The sequence below is a fragment of the Vitis riparia genome, chromosome 11 (genome assembly GCF_004353265.1).
Source record: "Vitis riparia cultivar Riparia Gloire de Montpellier isolate 1030 chromosome 11, EGFV_Vit.rip_1.0, whole genome shotgun sequence".
Lineage (NCBI taxonomy): Eukaryota > Viridiplantae > Streptophyta > Magnoliopsida > Vitales > Vitaceae > Vitis > Vitis riparia.
The window spans coordinates 38,353-54,008 of NC_048441.1; the positions used below are offsets into that span (position 1 = coordinate 38,353).

The window sequence follows — 15,656 nt, forward strand, 5'->3', positions numbered from 1 at the left end:
CAAATGCTGATTGGGCAGGTTCCATAATTGACCAGAATCCACCTTTGGTTATTGCACTTACGTCTAGGGAAATTTAGCAACTTAGCGCAACAAGAAATAGTCAGTCATTGCTAGAAGCAAGGCTGAGGTAGAGCTAGATATCTTAACAAAGGCCATTCTAAGGGTTAGTTTAGCTGCTTTGATCAACAAGCTAGGGACTGATTGACATCCATCCACCAACTTGAGGGGGAGTGCAGAAATCCAAATGAGATTCACATCGTGAGTCCAAATTTTATAGAAGATCACATGATTTTTAGGAGTCCTGAGATAGGTTTCTGTGTTTGTTAGCTAGTTTAAATAAAGGGATAAGGATAATCTATTATCCAATACCTCTAATTCAGTTTTGAATTTCCTATTGTAGTTTGGTTTATCTTTCATATTTATCCTTAAAATAAAGGAGTTAGCTGGCAGATTTGTTGCTATCATCTCCTATAAATCTAATGCAATTTTTCTAGAATCAAGGTGAGAGAAATCAGGGGGATTTTTCCTCATTTTCCTGCACTAGATCATATTAATCATGGATTTGTAAGTCACATAAAATGTGGGGTGCATATAAGCGTGTAATTGGTACATTAAAATCTTTAAAAAGCAAGAAACAGAAATAAAGAGTAAGGGAGGGAGGGAGCGGGGCGCGGTGGTGTGGTGGAAGAGAGAATCCATGCTTAAAACCATGAGAGAATCCATATTTAACTTTTAGTTCCAATTTCAATTAGCCATATACACTTGTTTGTACTGCTAATATGAGTGTATTTTTTTTTTTTTTTAGCTAAACCCACAGAAGATATATTAGAAAAAGGGAGCTTAAAAGGCAACCCGAAGCATACAAGGAGTATACAAGAGTCACCAAAAGACAAAAGACAAAAAGGCAAGCACTCACCAACCTTCAACAAGAACCCAACCAATCAACAAAGTTAATTAAAGAAAAGGGTCCTACTTCTAAACAAGACTTAGCCCAAGAGAAGAGATTACAAACAAAAGAATTTTTCATTCTTTGAATCAATAAAACCTCAGTATCAAAAACTATCATGTTTCTTTCCTTCCAAACCGTCCAAAATAAACATTTATTTTGAGTGTATTTATTGCCACATTTGAAGTTCTAGTTTTCAAGTTCATCACCATTCCCTCTATTGAAGAAAAAAGAGAATCTAAAAAAGGAAAAATAAGGCTTTGTTTGGGAAGTGTTAATGAAAACATTTATGAAAAAATAATTTTTGAAAACAATTTTTTTAAAACCATACTCTAATGTTTTATAGAACAAAATCTTGTTGGGGAACCTAAAATGTTCTAACCTTTTTTTTTTATGTTTTAAAAATAACTTTTATATCTAATACTTTATTTTTAATCATACTCTATATAAGTATAATTATCTTTTAAAACAACACTAAGAAAACCAGTGAAAATAACTAAAAGATACTCTCTAAAAATACTTTGTTTTTTGTTTTTAAGAACAGAAAACTATAATTTGTTTAACAACTGTTTTCGATAATAGTTTTCTGTTCTCCAAAACAAAAAATAAGGAAAATATATTTGACAACCAAAAATTATTTTTTGTTTTCTATTATTAAGAATAGAAAACAAAGTGTTTTTAGAAAACATTTTTTAATTGTTTTCACTTGTTTTTATTTGTTTTTTGAGGGTTATTTTAAAAAATAATTATACAAACATGTAGAATGATTAAAAATAAAGCACTAGACATAAAATTTATTTTTAAAACACATTTAAAAATATTAAAAACATGCTAAAAACACTTCAAGTTTTCAAACAAATTTTTGTTTTATAAAATATCAAAGAACAATTTTCAAAAACTGTTTTTAAGAATTGTTTTAAAAAATAGTTCACAAACAAGCCCCTATTTTCTCTTTTCTAATTTCCAAATGTGTTTTTATGTTTTTTTGTTCTTGAAAATAAAAAATTGTCTTGAAAAACAATTACTAAATAGGGCCCACGGCTTCATTTGGATACACTTTCTATTTTTTGTTTTTAAAAATAGAAACTTCTATATAAAATGTAGAAATTCTTTTACAAAAAGTATAGGTTTATCTTATGTCCTTAAAATTACTTGTAAAATTTTAAAACTTGAGGTAGTAAAAATTCTTTGATACCTCAATTTCTTAAATCCATTTATAAAAATCATTACATTTTCAATATAAACCTAGTTCCTACATTTTCAAAAATAGAATACAGGAAGTGTACCTAAAATAGACACTAATATATTAATGAAAAATTTTCATTCATTTTAATATTCAAGGTCAACATTTAGATACTTCAAATAACAATTCCCTAATATTCATTATAAAAATAAATATTTTTAAGTTCCAATCTTTCATGACTATCAATTGACAACTGACAACATGTAAGCAGAATTTTCACTACAGTTATTGTACTTTATACTTTCCCTTTTATTATCAATTTCTAACTTTAAGTACATTTTATATATCCTATATAATTTTTTTTTTTGAAATTTCAAATTTGATTTTCTTAGAAAGTATTAATGATAGAAAAATGTGCTTGAATCATTATTTTGTAGTACTGTTTATACTATTGTAACTTAAGATACATTTAAGATATGTACTAGTAACACATCGTTGTACACAAAAATGTATTATTATTGTACCATATCATGCATGGTAAGATTTTTAACTACTAAGTGAATAAGGCTACTCCTCTACTTCGTTTAACTTTATTAAAAGAAATAGACCATAAATGCAAATCAATGGCCAACTATAGACACTGCATATAACAAACTACTCCCAATGATGCAAAAATTTTGTTGACTAGCCCAATGGGCCTTCATGACTTTAAAACACGTTTAAACAATTAAGAAGAACTCACTACATGTTTAGTGTCATGAACTTCTTCCCCTAACCAATCGAGATATCACATTCACCTCCCATATAGACACAATGTCCCCATTTAGTCCCACGAATCATGTAGCCACTCAAACAAACAAATAAACACTCCTTACAAGGCTAGACTCACACTAGGTTTAGGGATCGACTTTGATACCATTTGTTTACTTTCTCTTATGTAGACATTGTTTGCTTTGGGCTTAATGGACACTCAAGGCTTTAAAACACATCTACACAATTAAAAGGAATTCACTATATGTATAGTATCAAGAATTCATTCCCCTGTCTGATGTGGGATATGGAGGCGTTAGGTGATTGTGATATCCCACATTGGCACTATATATAGTAAACTCCTCTTAATTATGTAGATGCATTTTAAAGTTGTGAAAGTTCATTGGACCAAAAGTGGACAATATCTATACAATTAGGAGTAGATTATTACACTACAAGTATGAGATAACACATGAAAAAAGGCTTGACACAAACTTGGTAAAACCCCTCCCCAACCATTGATTGAGTAGCCTCCAACATCAACAGGGCACCCATCACTACTTAACTATCATAAATGTTAATATAAAATGGTGTAGCATGCGCATCTTGTAGGAATACCAAGGTACTTAGGATATTCTCCCAAATGAATCATTCCATAACCTTTGTACATTCAGATTCACATTTAACAGTTGACTACAAACAAAAGGAAAATACACACACATACACACAAACACACATATACATAATTGAAACATATGTAAGCACCATTGTGTCATTTGACAAGTTAAACATACCTTTTCCAAATACTCTGGCTTCAGATTACCCCATGGATGTCTTCCACTTCCATAGCTATGAAGATTCAAAGCAACTATTGCCCTCACACTTGAAGTTGAAAGAAACATTAAGTGAAATGAAATGAATAAATGATACTAATAATAAATCAAGAAAAAGAAATAAAAAATAAAAAAAGGTTGCTATTTTGCACAAAGCCTGATAGCATTCCAAGTCCTGCTATGTATCTTTAAGAAAAACAAAATAATATGACCATTAAAGTTTCGGGCATGTTATAGGTCAATATGAAAAGAGTAGAACTTTTCAATAATTGGTGATGTTCATTAAAGGTGATGCATACAAAGAAATCATCACAAAGATCTAAAAATGTGTGAAGCAAAAGGAAAGAAATATTAGAACTATACCTTGAAGGAACTCGAATCTGCTCCCATTCTGAACAATTGACCTTTTTAATATGAATTTTTAAGATGTTTTTGAGTCCCCTGGTGTCAGAAAGTATTTAAGTGTGTATTAGCATAGAAAAGCTTTACATTTAGATAAACAATTGTTGGCTTGACATAACAAGAATCAATTAATAACATAAAAGAAATTCAAAAACCAAGAAATCAATCATTCCAAAAAGAATGAAGCTATTACACACAGAATGAAAAAAAATAAAAAAATCCAAGGATATAACTAACCATCCTAAAGATGTCATAACAAAATAATGTTATGAATTTTAGCTGACTATAAAAAAAGTTTTAAAAAAAATGCATCCCAAAAGGGGATGGCTGTGATTGAGAAGTAGTACAAGTTGTACCTCATGGAGGACAAGTTGTACTTCATGGAGAACAAAACAGGAAAACCAATAGATCACATCAAGTGATTTGAAGCCTAGAGGAGCAAATGAAATTTGGATTATCTTATGAGGGACAAAACAACATCAGATTCCTTACAAATGAAAACCCAAATAAAGAAAAGAACTTGGATTCTCCTCTAAATAGAATTAAAAGAATAAGTTCTTCAATTTCTCTCAGCAGCAGAGAAGAAGCATTGCTGTCTACTACCCTTCCACTTCTCTCTAAGTTCTTTCCTACTTCTGTGATTAGAAAGAGAGAATAAATAAACCAGAAAAGAGAGAATCTAATCACAGATTCTTTATAAGGCATCCAACATAATTTTTAGGGGTACTGAAAATTGCAACCCATGCCCCTTGAGAAAGCCCCAATGTACAAGCAACCTTACTGAAAAGATTCTTATCACTTTTCTTCAACCTGATATAGAATCTTAATACTGAGTAGGAAATACCCACAAATGCATTAACATATCAGTTCAGAGAGACATGATGACCAGTGGAACGACCTGTCCTCCAAGTCAAAAGTCAATAATCATTCATTTCAGAGAAACAATTTGACTTTCAGAGAAACAACTATCAGAATAGAGGGAAACGAGATTAATAATGCCCCTTTCTACATTTCAAACCCTTCAGCTATTGGCAAAACCCATAAGATAGAATTTTAAAAAGAACTTGAATGCAATCCAGACATTAATGCAGCTGATTCCAATAAATTTAATCCAAAATAAGCCCTAAGTTATTAAGTCATAGACTTACCTTGCTAATTGTTGACCTTTTTCTTCAAATCAGAAACAAAATATATTCACTTCATTGAATGATAAAGCAATGTACAACATACTACAAAAGTTCTACATGCTCAAGGAGGAAAAAAGTCTCTTAACAAAAGAAGCCAAGTGTTTTGCTATTTCCTCAGTTAACTGGTTTGCACCTTGATTAGCTATGAGAGAAATCCAAAAGAAAGAGCATCCCATTTCGCTAGCAACATCTAGAATTTTGCTGAGCCGACGATTGAACTTCCATGAGCCTTTACCCCTATTAGACACTTAATAGATAGCAACAGACATAAGGTTTTAGCTTGTAACAAGCCCTACAATAAAGCTGGTCTCTCAAACTCAATAGTTGAACCCACACCAGTAGGTTTAGAGTAAGTTCTCAATATTGTACTTGAATGATTTCTAATCATGCCTCCTATACCCAATTATCCTGGATTACTCAAAGAACGTCCATCAAAGTTTAACTACACCAGACATATTGGAGGAGGTAACAACTTCCACATGGATTAAACCAAAATTATTTTAACAGCTCCATTAATACATCTGTGTGGCTTATGATTTATAATAGTGCAAAAACATTGAAAGCAATATCTAAACCATTAGAGCCTTCTCCCATTCAAAATCCCTTATACCCTTAGTATTTCATCACCTACTTTCACTTGAGTTACCTATCAAAAAATAATAATAATAAATAAAAGTCACAATTTGACATTGAAACTAAAGTTCCCCAACCTTGATGTAAAGTTACAAGCTTATGATTTATCCTATGGAGCCTAAAAAAATGCTTTCAAACTTCAAATTTCCAGGCATTAGTTTTTTTTTTTTTCCAAGTGACCAACCCAACCCTTAATTCCCCCACCCCTTTGTTTTTTTTTTTTTTTTTTTTTTTTTGATAGGAAAAATAGAATAAAATATATTAATAAAACACCTTGGGAAAAAAGGGGTGCAACCCATGTACAAATATGACGTACACAAGTTGTACAAAAATTAATAGGAGCAAGAAGCAAATGACTAACCTCACTTACTTAACTATCACTCAAGCTGTCTTCAAAATTTATGAAGGAAAGATTAGCACTTCATCGCCTAGAAGAACAAATACATTCTTCACAACCAAAATGGACCACTCAAAAGTGCTAATTATTGCATTTCATAATAAATAGACCAAAAGAAACACAAAGGGGTCAACTTTCAAATCATGCCAGCTAAGGAAAACATCCCTAACTGATTAAGGGAGAGCCCAAGACACACCAAATAAAGACAAAGTAAAAAAACTAATAAAAAATATGATCTGCAGACTTGCAATCATGTCCACAAAAGCAGCATTGCTAAACCACATCCCAACCCTCCTCATAAGCTGGTTAGTTGAAAATATTCTTTTCCATACTGCCTCCCAAAAAAGGAAACCAACCTTCAACAAAGCCCTAGGGCTCGAAATCCTCTTAGCTAAGAAAGTGGAAGATTCTCCTAACAAAGATCTATAGTAGCACCTGATTGAGAAGAAACCTTCTTGGAGACCTTCTACAACTTATCAACTTATCACTCACTAACTACAACGAGTCCACTAAAGTCACCTTAGAATCTAAAAGGTTCCTTTTGAATCTATGTTCCAGCAGTCTTTATCCCTTGCTGATCCACACCTCACCTTCCTAGGCGTTGCAAAGACAGACAAAAAATAGACTGGGAAGCTAGAAAGATTGCTCGTCACATTACTTCCAAGACAAACTAAATTTGTTATAACTCTACAATTCCAACTTCTTTCTTTGACCAACCAATTTTGTTTGGAAATCTAAAGTCACAATGAAGATTAAGGCCTTTGCATGGCTAACAGTAAGTAAGAAAATCGATAACCATTGAGAAAGCCTTTTAAAGCTCTCGATCCTAATCAATTTTATGTACTTAAAAGAGTATAACATTTTTTTTTTTTTTTTGATTGGAAACGACCCAAAGATATATTGATAGAAAAAAGAAGTACAAGAAGAAGGATGAGAAATCCTCCCACCAAAGACAACTAAATTACAGGAAAATACACATAAAACAAATGAACTCCCACTAAGGACCAATCCTTATGGAGTACACACCGCTATCCAATCCAGTTGAATCACATTAAGGGGAGTCCCCTTAAATGCCTTGGAACAGAAAGCCCAAAGGGAAGCAAGGAAAACAATAGAGTTCCAAAGGAACTCTAAATTCCTTGCTTTATCCTCGAAAATCCTTGCGTTTCTTTCCCACCACACAACCCGAATTAGAGCGATGCTCGCAGCTTGCCACAAAACTATCCCTCTCTTAGAATTACTGAAGCCTTTAAATTTGATGGACATCATGTCATATATGCTCCTTGGGGGAATCCAATCCATCTTAGCTAACTGAAATAACCTATGTCACAACCCAATCGTCAAGGAACAATGAAGAAAAAGATGATCTGCTAATTCCCCATGCTTCATGCACAGAATGCAAATATCAGGACTAAGGGCTTTGTAGGGTCTTCTCACTTGTAGCATGTCATTAGTATTCACCTTCTTGTATGCCACTAACCAAACAAAGGACTTCACTTTGAAAGGAACTTGAGAATTCCAAACGAACTTTGAAGGAAAGTCTTCAGGAGATCCAGAAGATTGAGATAATACTAGAAAAAAGGATTTGACTGAAAAAAGCCCTAAAGAGGATAATGGCCAGAATCTGGCATCTGGGACCGAAGGAGATAGATACAATTCATCAAGTGACCGCATGAGGCCTTCTAAGTCCTCAATCTCAAAATCTGACAGGTTACAACGGAAATTCAAATTCCAAGAGAAAGGACGAGTGGGACCGAGAACTGAAGAAATAGAAATGTTTTTATCCACGACTACTCTAAATAATCTTGGATATTGGGTTCCCAAAGGTTGGTCCCCCCACCACAAATCTTCCCAGAACCAAATTCTTTCCCCGTTTCCTACCACATACCGAGTAAACAAGGAAAACCCTTGAAAGACTTGTACAATAGCCTTCCAAGGACAGCGATGTGACCATCTAACTAAAGTGTTAGCATCCCAACCATTGGAGTGTGAACCATAAATGCTTAAAATGACCTGACGCCAAAGAGCTGAACCCTCTCTAGGATACCTCCATAACCATTTCCCTAGAAGAGCGAGATTCCTTCAAGAAATATTCCCAAAACCCAAACCCCCTATTGCTTTCGGTTTGCACACAACATCCCACCTCACTAAATGATCTCTTTTGTCTTCCCCAATCCCTGACCATAAAAAATCCCTTTGCAACCTCTCAATTTTTGCAACCACTGAAGCGGGAATCTTAAATAAGGAAAGGAACTAACATGGCAAATGGGTAAGGCAAGATTCGATAAGAGTTATCCTCCCCCCGAAGGATAAGTAGGCCTTTTGCCACCCATCTAATCTACTTGAGATTCTCTCAATCACTGGATCCCAAAAGCCACACGCCTTAGGGTTCCCGCCCAAAGGGAGACCTAGATAGAGAATAGGCCATTCGGACGCCTTACAATCAAGCATCACAGCCAATCTTGAAAGATGAGCCTGATCAGGATTGATGCCATAAATACTACTCTTGTCAAGATTGACCTTGAGCCCAGAAATGTGCCCAAACACTAACAAAAGACTCTCCAGAGTCTGCAGCTCTTCCTCCCTTGTGTTAGAAAAGAATATGGTATCATCAACAAATTGCAAATGGGACACCCTAATTCTATTTCTACCCACCCTGAAACCTTCCATCATATTTCTTTCCTCTGCTCTCATAAGCATCCTACTCAGTACATCTACGACTAAAGTAAACAAAAAAGGGGATAAAGGGTCGCCTTGTCTTAATCCTCTTGATGCCTTAACCCACCCTTTAGCGCTACCATTCACCAAGATTGCATAAGATACCGAGAATAAACATCCACTCATCCATTTCCTCCATCTAGGACTGAACCCCTTCTTTTCTAACACATGATCCAAAAAATCTCACTTCACGTGATCGTAGGCCTTTTCAAAGTCTATTTTCCTCTCCTGACCGTCTTCTCTCGTCCACTATATCATTCGCTATAAGAACCGCGTCCAATATTTGTCTCCCTTGAACAAAAGCGCCTTGAGTATAGTGAATGGTCTCCTGTAGAACCCCTCTTAGGCGCCTTGAGAGCACTTTGGCTATTATCTTGTAGAGACTAGTGATCAAACTAATGGGTCTAAAGTCTGATATTCTCTTTGTCAAACTCTTTTTGGGTAATAGAACAATGAAAGAGGCATTAGTTCTTTGATTGATAATTCCACTCCTATGAAATTCTGCGAACACTCTCACCAACTCCTCCTTAATCACATCCCAACAATCTTGGAATACGGCAATAGTAAAGCCATCAGGCCCCAGAGCCTTGTCCCTATCCAACTGAAAAATGGCCTTAGAAATCTCTTATTCAGTGAAAGGAGAGTCCAACCTTAACGTGCTCTCTTCCGAAATAGGGGACCAATCTAATCCTTCAACACCCCAAGACTCTCCTGTAGGACTCGTGTAAAGCTTTTCAAAGTAATGTAAGATCTCTTCTATGATACTCTTAGCATTCTTCAGCACTAAGCCCCCCTCATTCTCTAACTCCTTGATATATTTCCTATTTCGCCTGCCATTAGCCACTTTATGATAAAACTTAGAGTTGCAATCCCCTTCCTTGACCCATTTCACCCTAGCTTTTTGTCTCCAATGGATTTCCTCCCTCAATATTAATTCCTCTAGATCCCCTTTTCTTGAGGCTCTTTGACTTAACAAATCAAAATTGAGACCCCCTACCTGCTCTATGGCATCAAAGTTAGCTACATCATTGAGGATACTTTTTTTCTTTTCTTTAAGCTCTCCAAAAGAAAACTTATTCCACTCCTTCAATTTGGCTTTAACATATTGTAGTCTCCTCATGAACTTGAGGCCTTCCCATCCGTTTCCTTGAAACCCACTCCACCAATCTCTAAAGTTCTCCTTGAAATTAGGGTGTTGTAACCACATATTCTCAAACCTAAAAGGTGTTGGCCCCCACATGAACGGGTTGGTATCCATAACAATTGGCCAGTGATCCGAGGTCCTTCTGATTAAGGCTTCTTGAAGGCTTTGGGGAAAGAGCAGCCCCCACTCATTTGAGTAGAGAAAACGGTCCAATCTCATACACACGGGAGACTCTTGCATATTTGACCAAGTGAATGAAGCATTCCGAAGAAGTGGGTCAAGCAATTCACATTCTCTAATAAAACTATCAAAGTCCCTCATGCTTGGTGTAAGACTAGAACCCCCCAATTTTTTTGAGCTTCTCCTTATGACATTAAAATCACCGCCCACACACCATAACGGATAAGTTAGTTCATATATGTCAAAAAGTTCCACCCAAAAATCCTTCCTAAGTGAGGGACTGTTTAGACCATAAACAACGGAAATCCAGAGAGGTCCACAACCGTCCAAAGAGAACTTGACTAAGACCGAGAAAGATCCTATTACCACCTCCTCACTACGCAGATTTTTTGAATCCCAAATTATCAAAATCCCACCTGATGCCCCAGACGCCGGAAGAGCAACGCAGTCCTTATTTCTGACCGTCCAGACACTAGCCACAAATCTTCTGTCACAATTCTCCTTTTTTGTTTCCTGAATCATCACAACATCCGGATTCTCTAACCTAAGAAAATCTTTAACCATCTTACGCTTATTCCTTGAACCCAAACCCCTAACGTTCCAGCTAATAATTTTCATGGAAAAACACAAAGACCCTAACCTTCCGAGCCAAAACCATTAGGTCTCAATAACCTGTGGGGCCTGTTCTTCCTCCTGGAATACACCTTAATGTCAAGAGAACATAAAACCTCTCGCACTTTAGCCATTTTCCCGGGGACAGGCCATCAATAAGGAAATCACCCGAATCCTCCTTATGCAACCTGACAATAGACTCCCTATGGGTACAGCTCTCAGTCATCTGGTTTGATAAAGCACACTGGTTCTCCTCCTCAACACGGTCAGGGATGTCACCATAACATTATGGCTTTGGCATAGCCTATTTAGACTTTTAGACTTTCTAGGATAAATAAGGTTCCTCCAAGGGTGAATAATATTATGATGATCGTTTTTTTTTCTTTCTTCATTTATTTTTATTTTTATTTTTTTGGTGTGAGGGTGGGAATGAAGGGTCTTATGGCATGTGACCTGTTCACTTTGTTATTTATAGTTTGGAAGGGAAAAAACGCTAGGATTTTTAGGATAAATAAGGACATTAAAGTCTATTTCGAACTTTTTACATTTTTGTTCCTTTCTTTAGACTTTTACTTCTATGACTTTTAGGTTACTTCTCGGGCATTTTAAGCTTGGTTGGAACATGATTTTTGAGTTAAAGAGGTTAGGGAGAGAGTTGCTTCCCATATGGATCCATACCTTTAATAGATTTAGTTAAATTAAACTTAGATGGGTGCGCATTAGATGTCCTAAAGAATTGTTGTTACCAATTTTATAGGATCATACACATATCAATACAAAATGTATCTACACGAGATACAAAATGTATTTAGACTACTTTGTGCTCAAATAGAAACGACCTTCAATGGAGATACATGATCCTGAAAATTAAATGGCAGTAGGCCCAACGCACTCTTAGTAAAGCTCTTTCTGGTGAAAACCTAAAAAATGGAAAAGGCTTTGGGCCTCCTATCTCACCTTTAAGGAGGCAAGCCCAATTGGAAATCGTTGTAGATAAGGGCTTTTGATGCAATTTGGGCCACTTGTCATTGCGCTCAAAGGTTGACCAGTCTAATTCAAATTTCCTAAAGACTCAAGGCTCCATTCTCTTAGCGTCAATGCCTCAATCTTCCACAGTCATATGCCTAAGCTACCATTTCCAAGCCTAGTCACAAAGATTACTAGTTCACGTGCAAGAAGTTTGCCTCTATCTTTCCAAGTTTCATCTGTGCACAACAACCATAGTTGGTTTTGCTGTAGAGATAAGAGGTTTTAATCAAGAAAGAGATATCATAATGGAGGTTGAAAAATCCTTGGGGGAGGAGAATGAGAGTTTCGTCCCTTTGGAGGCAACAAGGTCATCAAAGGTCCAAGGTGTGACTATGATGGCTAGGGATGGTTTAAATCTCAACTCGCATTTTTCAAGGGTAGCTTCAAGTGTGGTGAAGGGTAGAGAGGGTGTTCTCTACTATGGTTTTCAAGTCCAAGTATGTTCTTTTAACCCACAATCCACTATTAATGGCAAGATTTCAATAGGCTACTCATATGCTTCCTACTTCCCTCTCCCCTGTTTGGTCTTTGTCCACTTCCATCCTTCCTTTTTGGTCAATTTGTTATTCCTCAATCACCTCATTCGAACCATCAGTGATTTACAATGTATCATCTGCCTCAAAGGTTGGTTGTCCCATTTCAAAAGGTGTGGAGTCTCCAAGGTTGTCAAAGGTCCAAGGTGTGACTACGATGGCTAGGGACGGTTTAAATCTCAACTCACATTTGTCAGGGGTAGCTTCAAGTGTGGCTGAAGGTAGAGGGGGTGTTCTCTATTGTGGTTTTCAAGTCCAGTTATGTTCTTTTAACGCACAATTCACTATTAATGGCAAGATTTTAGTAGGCTACCCTTATGCTTCCTACTCCTCTCTCCCCTGTTTTGTCTTTGTCCACTTCCATCCTTCTTTTTTGGTCAATTTGTTATTCCTTAATCACCTCATTCGAACCATCAGTGATTTACAATGTATCATCTGCCTCAAAGGTTGGTTGTCCCATTTCAAAAGGTGTGGAGTCTAATAGTTATTCCTAGCCAGGAGTCAAAGTGCATCTCTTTCCATAGTTCACCTAATAACAATCCTAGTGAGCCCTTCTCAGTTGAAATATTTTCATATAGAAGGTCTCACTCCTACAAAAATGGCCACTATTCAGTTGGTTTTGGGATCTATGCATATCAAGTTTGTCAAATATTGTGAGAATGGCATTCGATTAGGCAATATCAGTGCTCATTCTTTAGATAAGGTCTACTCTAGGAGGAAGAACAAACCCTTATTTGTTGCTTCTAGGCTTCCATACGTTCTGTCTCTTAGGTTTTTTCTAGGCTATTTTTTGTAATTATGAAAATCATTAATTGGAATATTAAAGGTCTAGTTCTAGAAAGAAAAAAAGGGTTGTGAAGGAATTTCTTTGTCATGAAAATCCGAATGTTGTAATTTTTTATGAAACAAAGAGTATGTCTTATGATAGGCGGTTTATAGGTATTGTGTGGAAGATTAGAAACAAAGAGTGGGTTGTTCTCCCAACTTATGGGGCTTAGGGAGGGGTAGTGATTATTTAGGATGCTTTGAAGTTCAATTGTATAGAGACAGTTCTAGGGTCATTCTTAGTAATAATGAAGTTGAAATTAGATGAAAAAGGGATTTTTTTAGCTTACCTTGGTCTCTGGTCCAACTAATTCCTATTTTAGGAAGGATTTTTGGATGGACCTTCAAGACCTTTTAGGTTTAGCTTTTTTGAAATGGTGTGTTCAAGGATTTTAATGTCATAAAAAGAATTTCAGAAAAGTTGGGAGGCTCAAGATTAACCCCAAGCATGAAGGATTTTGATGAATTCATAAGAGAAAGTAAGTTAATTGACTTTTTTTTTTTTTTATCAGAAATAAAAATTTATTAATGATAATAAAAGTCTAAGAAAAGGATGAGAAGTCCTTCCTTGAAAATACAAAACTTGATCAAAGTAATGCTTACACCCCACTATGCAAAAACTATACACGAGGGCTAACCCCAACTATCTCAAACTTTTGAATTACAAATCGAAAGCTAATTGAGTTAAATAACGTTAAGTGGAGCTCCTCTAAAAACGATAGTACAAGAGGTCTAAAGAGAAGAGTAGAAGTGAAGCAAATCCCACAACATCCTTTCCGATCTCCATTTCTTCTCAAAAGTCGTTGCATTTCTTTTTTGCCACACGATCCAAAATAAAGTGAGGCAAACAATTTGCCAAAAAGTCTTGCCTCTGATTGAATTCCCAATCCTCTAAAAGAAATAATCATCATATCATCAATGCTCCTAGGCTGAACCAATCCATCCTTGCTAAACTAAAAAACTTGTGCCATAGCCCCAAAGTTAAAGGACAATGTAGAAAAAGAAGGTCAATTGACTTTCCATTTCCTTTGCATAAAATACACCAAGGAAGACTAAGAGATTTGTAAGGTCTTCTCAACTGTAACATGTCATTGGTGTTTACCTTCCCATTTGCTACTAACCAAATAAAGGCCTTAACCTTTGACGGGGCTTTTGATTTCCACAAAAAATTGACCCTCCTCTTAGGAATGAGTCTTTCACATGGTCAAATATGCTAGAGATCTTTGTTCGTAAGAGGTTGGATAGATTTTTATTTTCAAATGAATGGGAGAAAGGATTCCATCAAAGCATCCAAGAAGTGCTCCCCAAATTTACTTTGGATCACTATCTGATTGTCCTAGATACCAACCCTCTTAAGTAAGGTACGACACCACTTATATTTGAAAACATTTAGTTTTTATACCCAGATTTCAAAGAAAATTTTGGTTGTTAATGGAATGAGCGTTAGGTTGTAGGTTGGGAAGGTCATAAATTCATGAAAAAGTTATAGTAAGTCAAATCAAAGTTGAAAGATTGGAATGAAGTATCTTTTGGAGATTTAAAGAAGAAAAAGAAAAATATTCTCACAAACATTGTTAGCTTTGATGCCATGGAATAGGAAAGGAATTTGACTATTGAACTTTCAGCAAGAAGGGCCTTAAGGAAAGGGAAATCGGAAGAGTTGTTGTTTGAGGAGGAGGTGTTTTGGAGGAAAAAAGCAAGGGTCAAATGGATAAGAGAAGGGGATTGCAACTCTAAATTTTTTAAGAGGTGGCCAATGGTAGGTGGAATAGGGAATTTATAAAGTCTTTGGTGTCAAAAGAAGGGGTAGTTCTAGATAACATCAAAAACATTTCAAAGGAGATTAAACATTATTTTGGGAAGTTATACTCTAAGCCTACAGGTGGTTCTTGGAGGATAAAAAGACTGGATTGGTCTCTTATTTCAACCGAGAGTGCTAATCGGCTAGATTGCTCTTTTTCAGAAGAGGAGACTCACAATGTTGTGTTTTAGTTAAACAAGGAAAAGGCCCCCGAGCTTGATGGTTTCACCATTGCTTTGTAGTAGGAGTGTTAGGATGTGATTAAGGATGATCTTCTAAGAGTATTCTTAGAATTTCACAATAAAGGAATAATAAACCAAAACACCAAAGCTACTTTCATTGTTCTAGTGCTAAAAAAGAGTCAAACCAGTAGAATTTTATATTTCAGACCTATTAGCTTGGTCCCTAGTTTGTACAAGATCATAACTTAAGTCTTATCAAGGTAGTTACTTAAAGTCCTCCATGATATCATCTTCATTTCCT

The 15,656-nt window shown here is 35.7% G+C and overlaps 1 protein-coding gene across 2 annotated transcripts in view; it reads right to left on the reverse strand.

Moving 5' to 3' along the window:
* The window catches only part of LOC117924673 (diacylglycerol kinase 3-like), a 61,009-nt gene that overhangs the window by 7,783 nt on the left and 37,570 nt on the right, over positions 1-15,656 (reverse strand). For both annotated transcript variants that reach the window (XM_034843373.1, XM_034843374.1), the window contains exons 9-10: positions 4,076-4,153; positions 3,674-3,761 (exon numbers count right to left, since the gene is read on the reverse strand). In XM_034843373.1, coding sequence (XP_034699264.1) covers positions 3,674-3,761; positions 4,076-4,153 — 166 coding nt within the window. The remainder of the gene's footprint in view (positions 1-3,673; positions 3,762-4,075; positions 4,154-15,656) is intronic.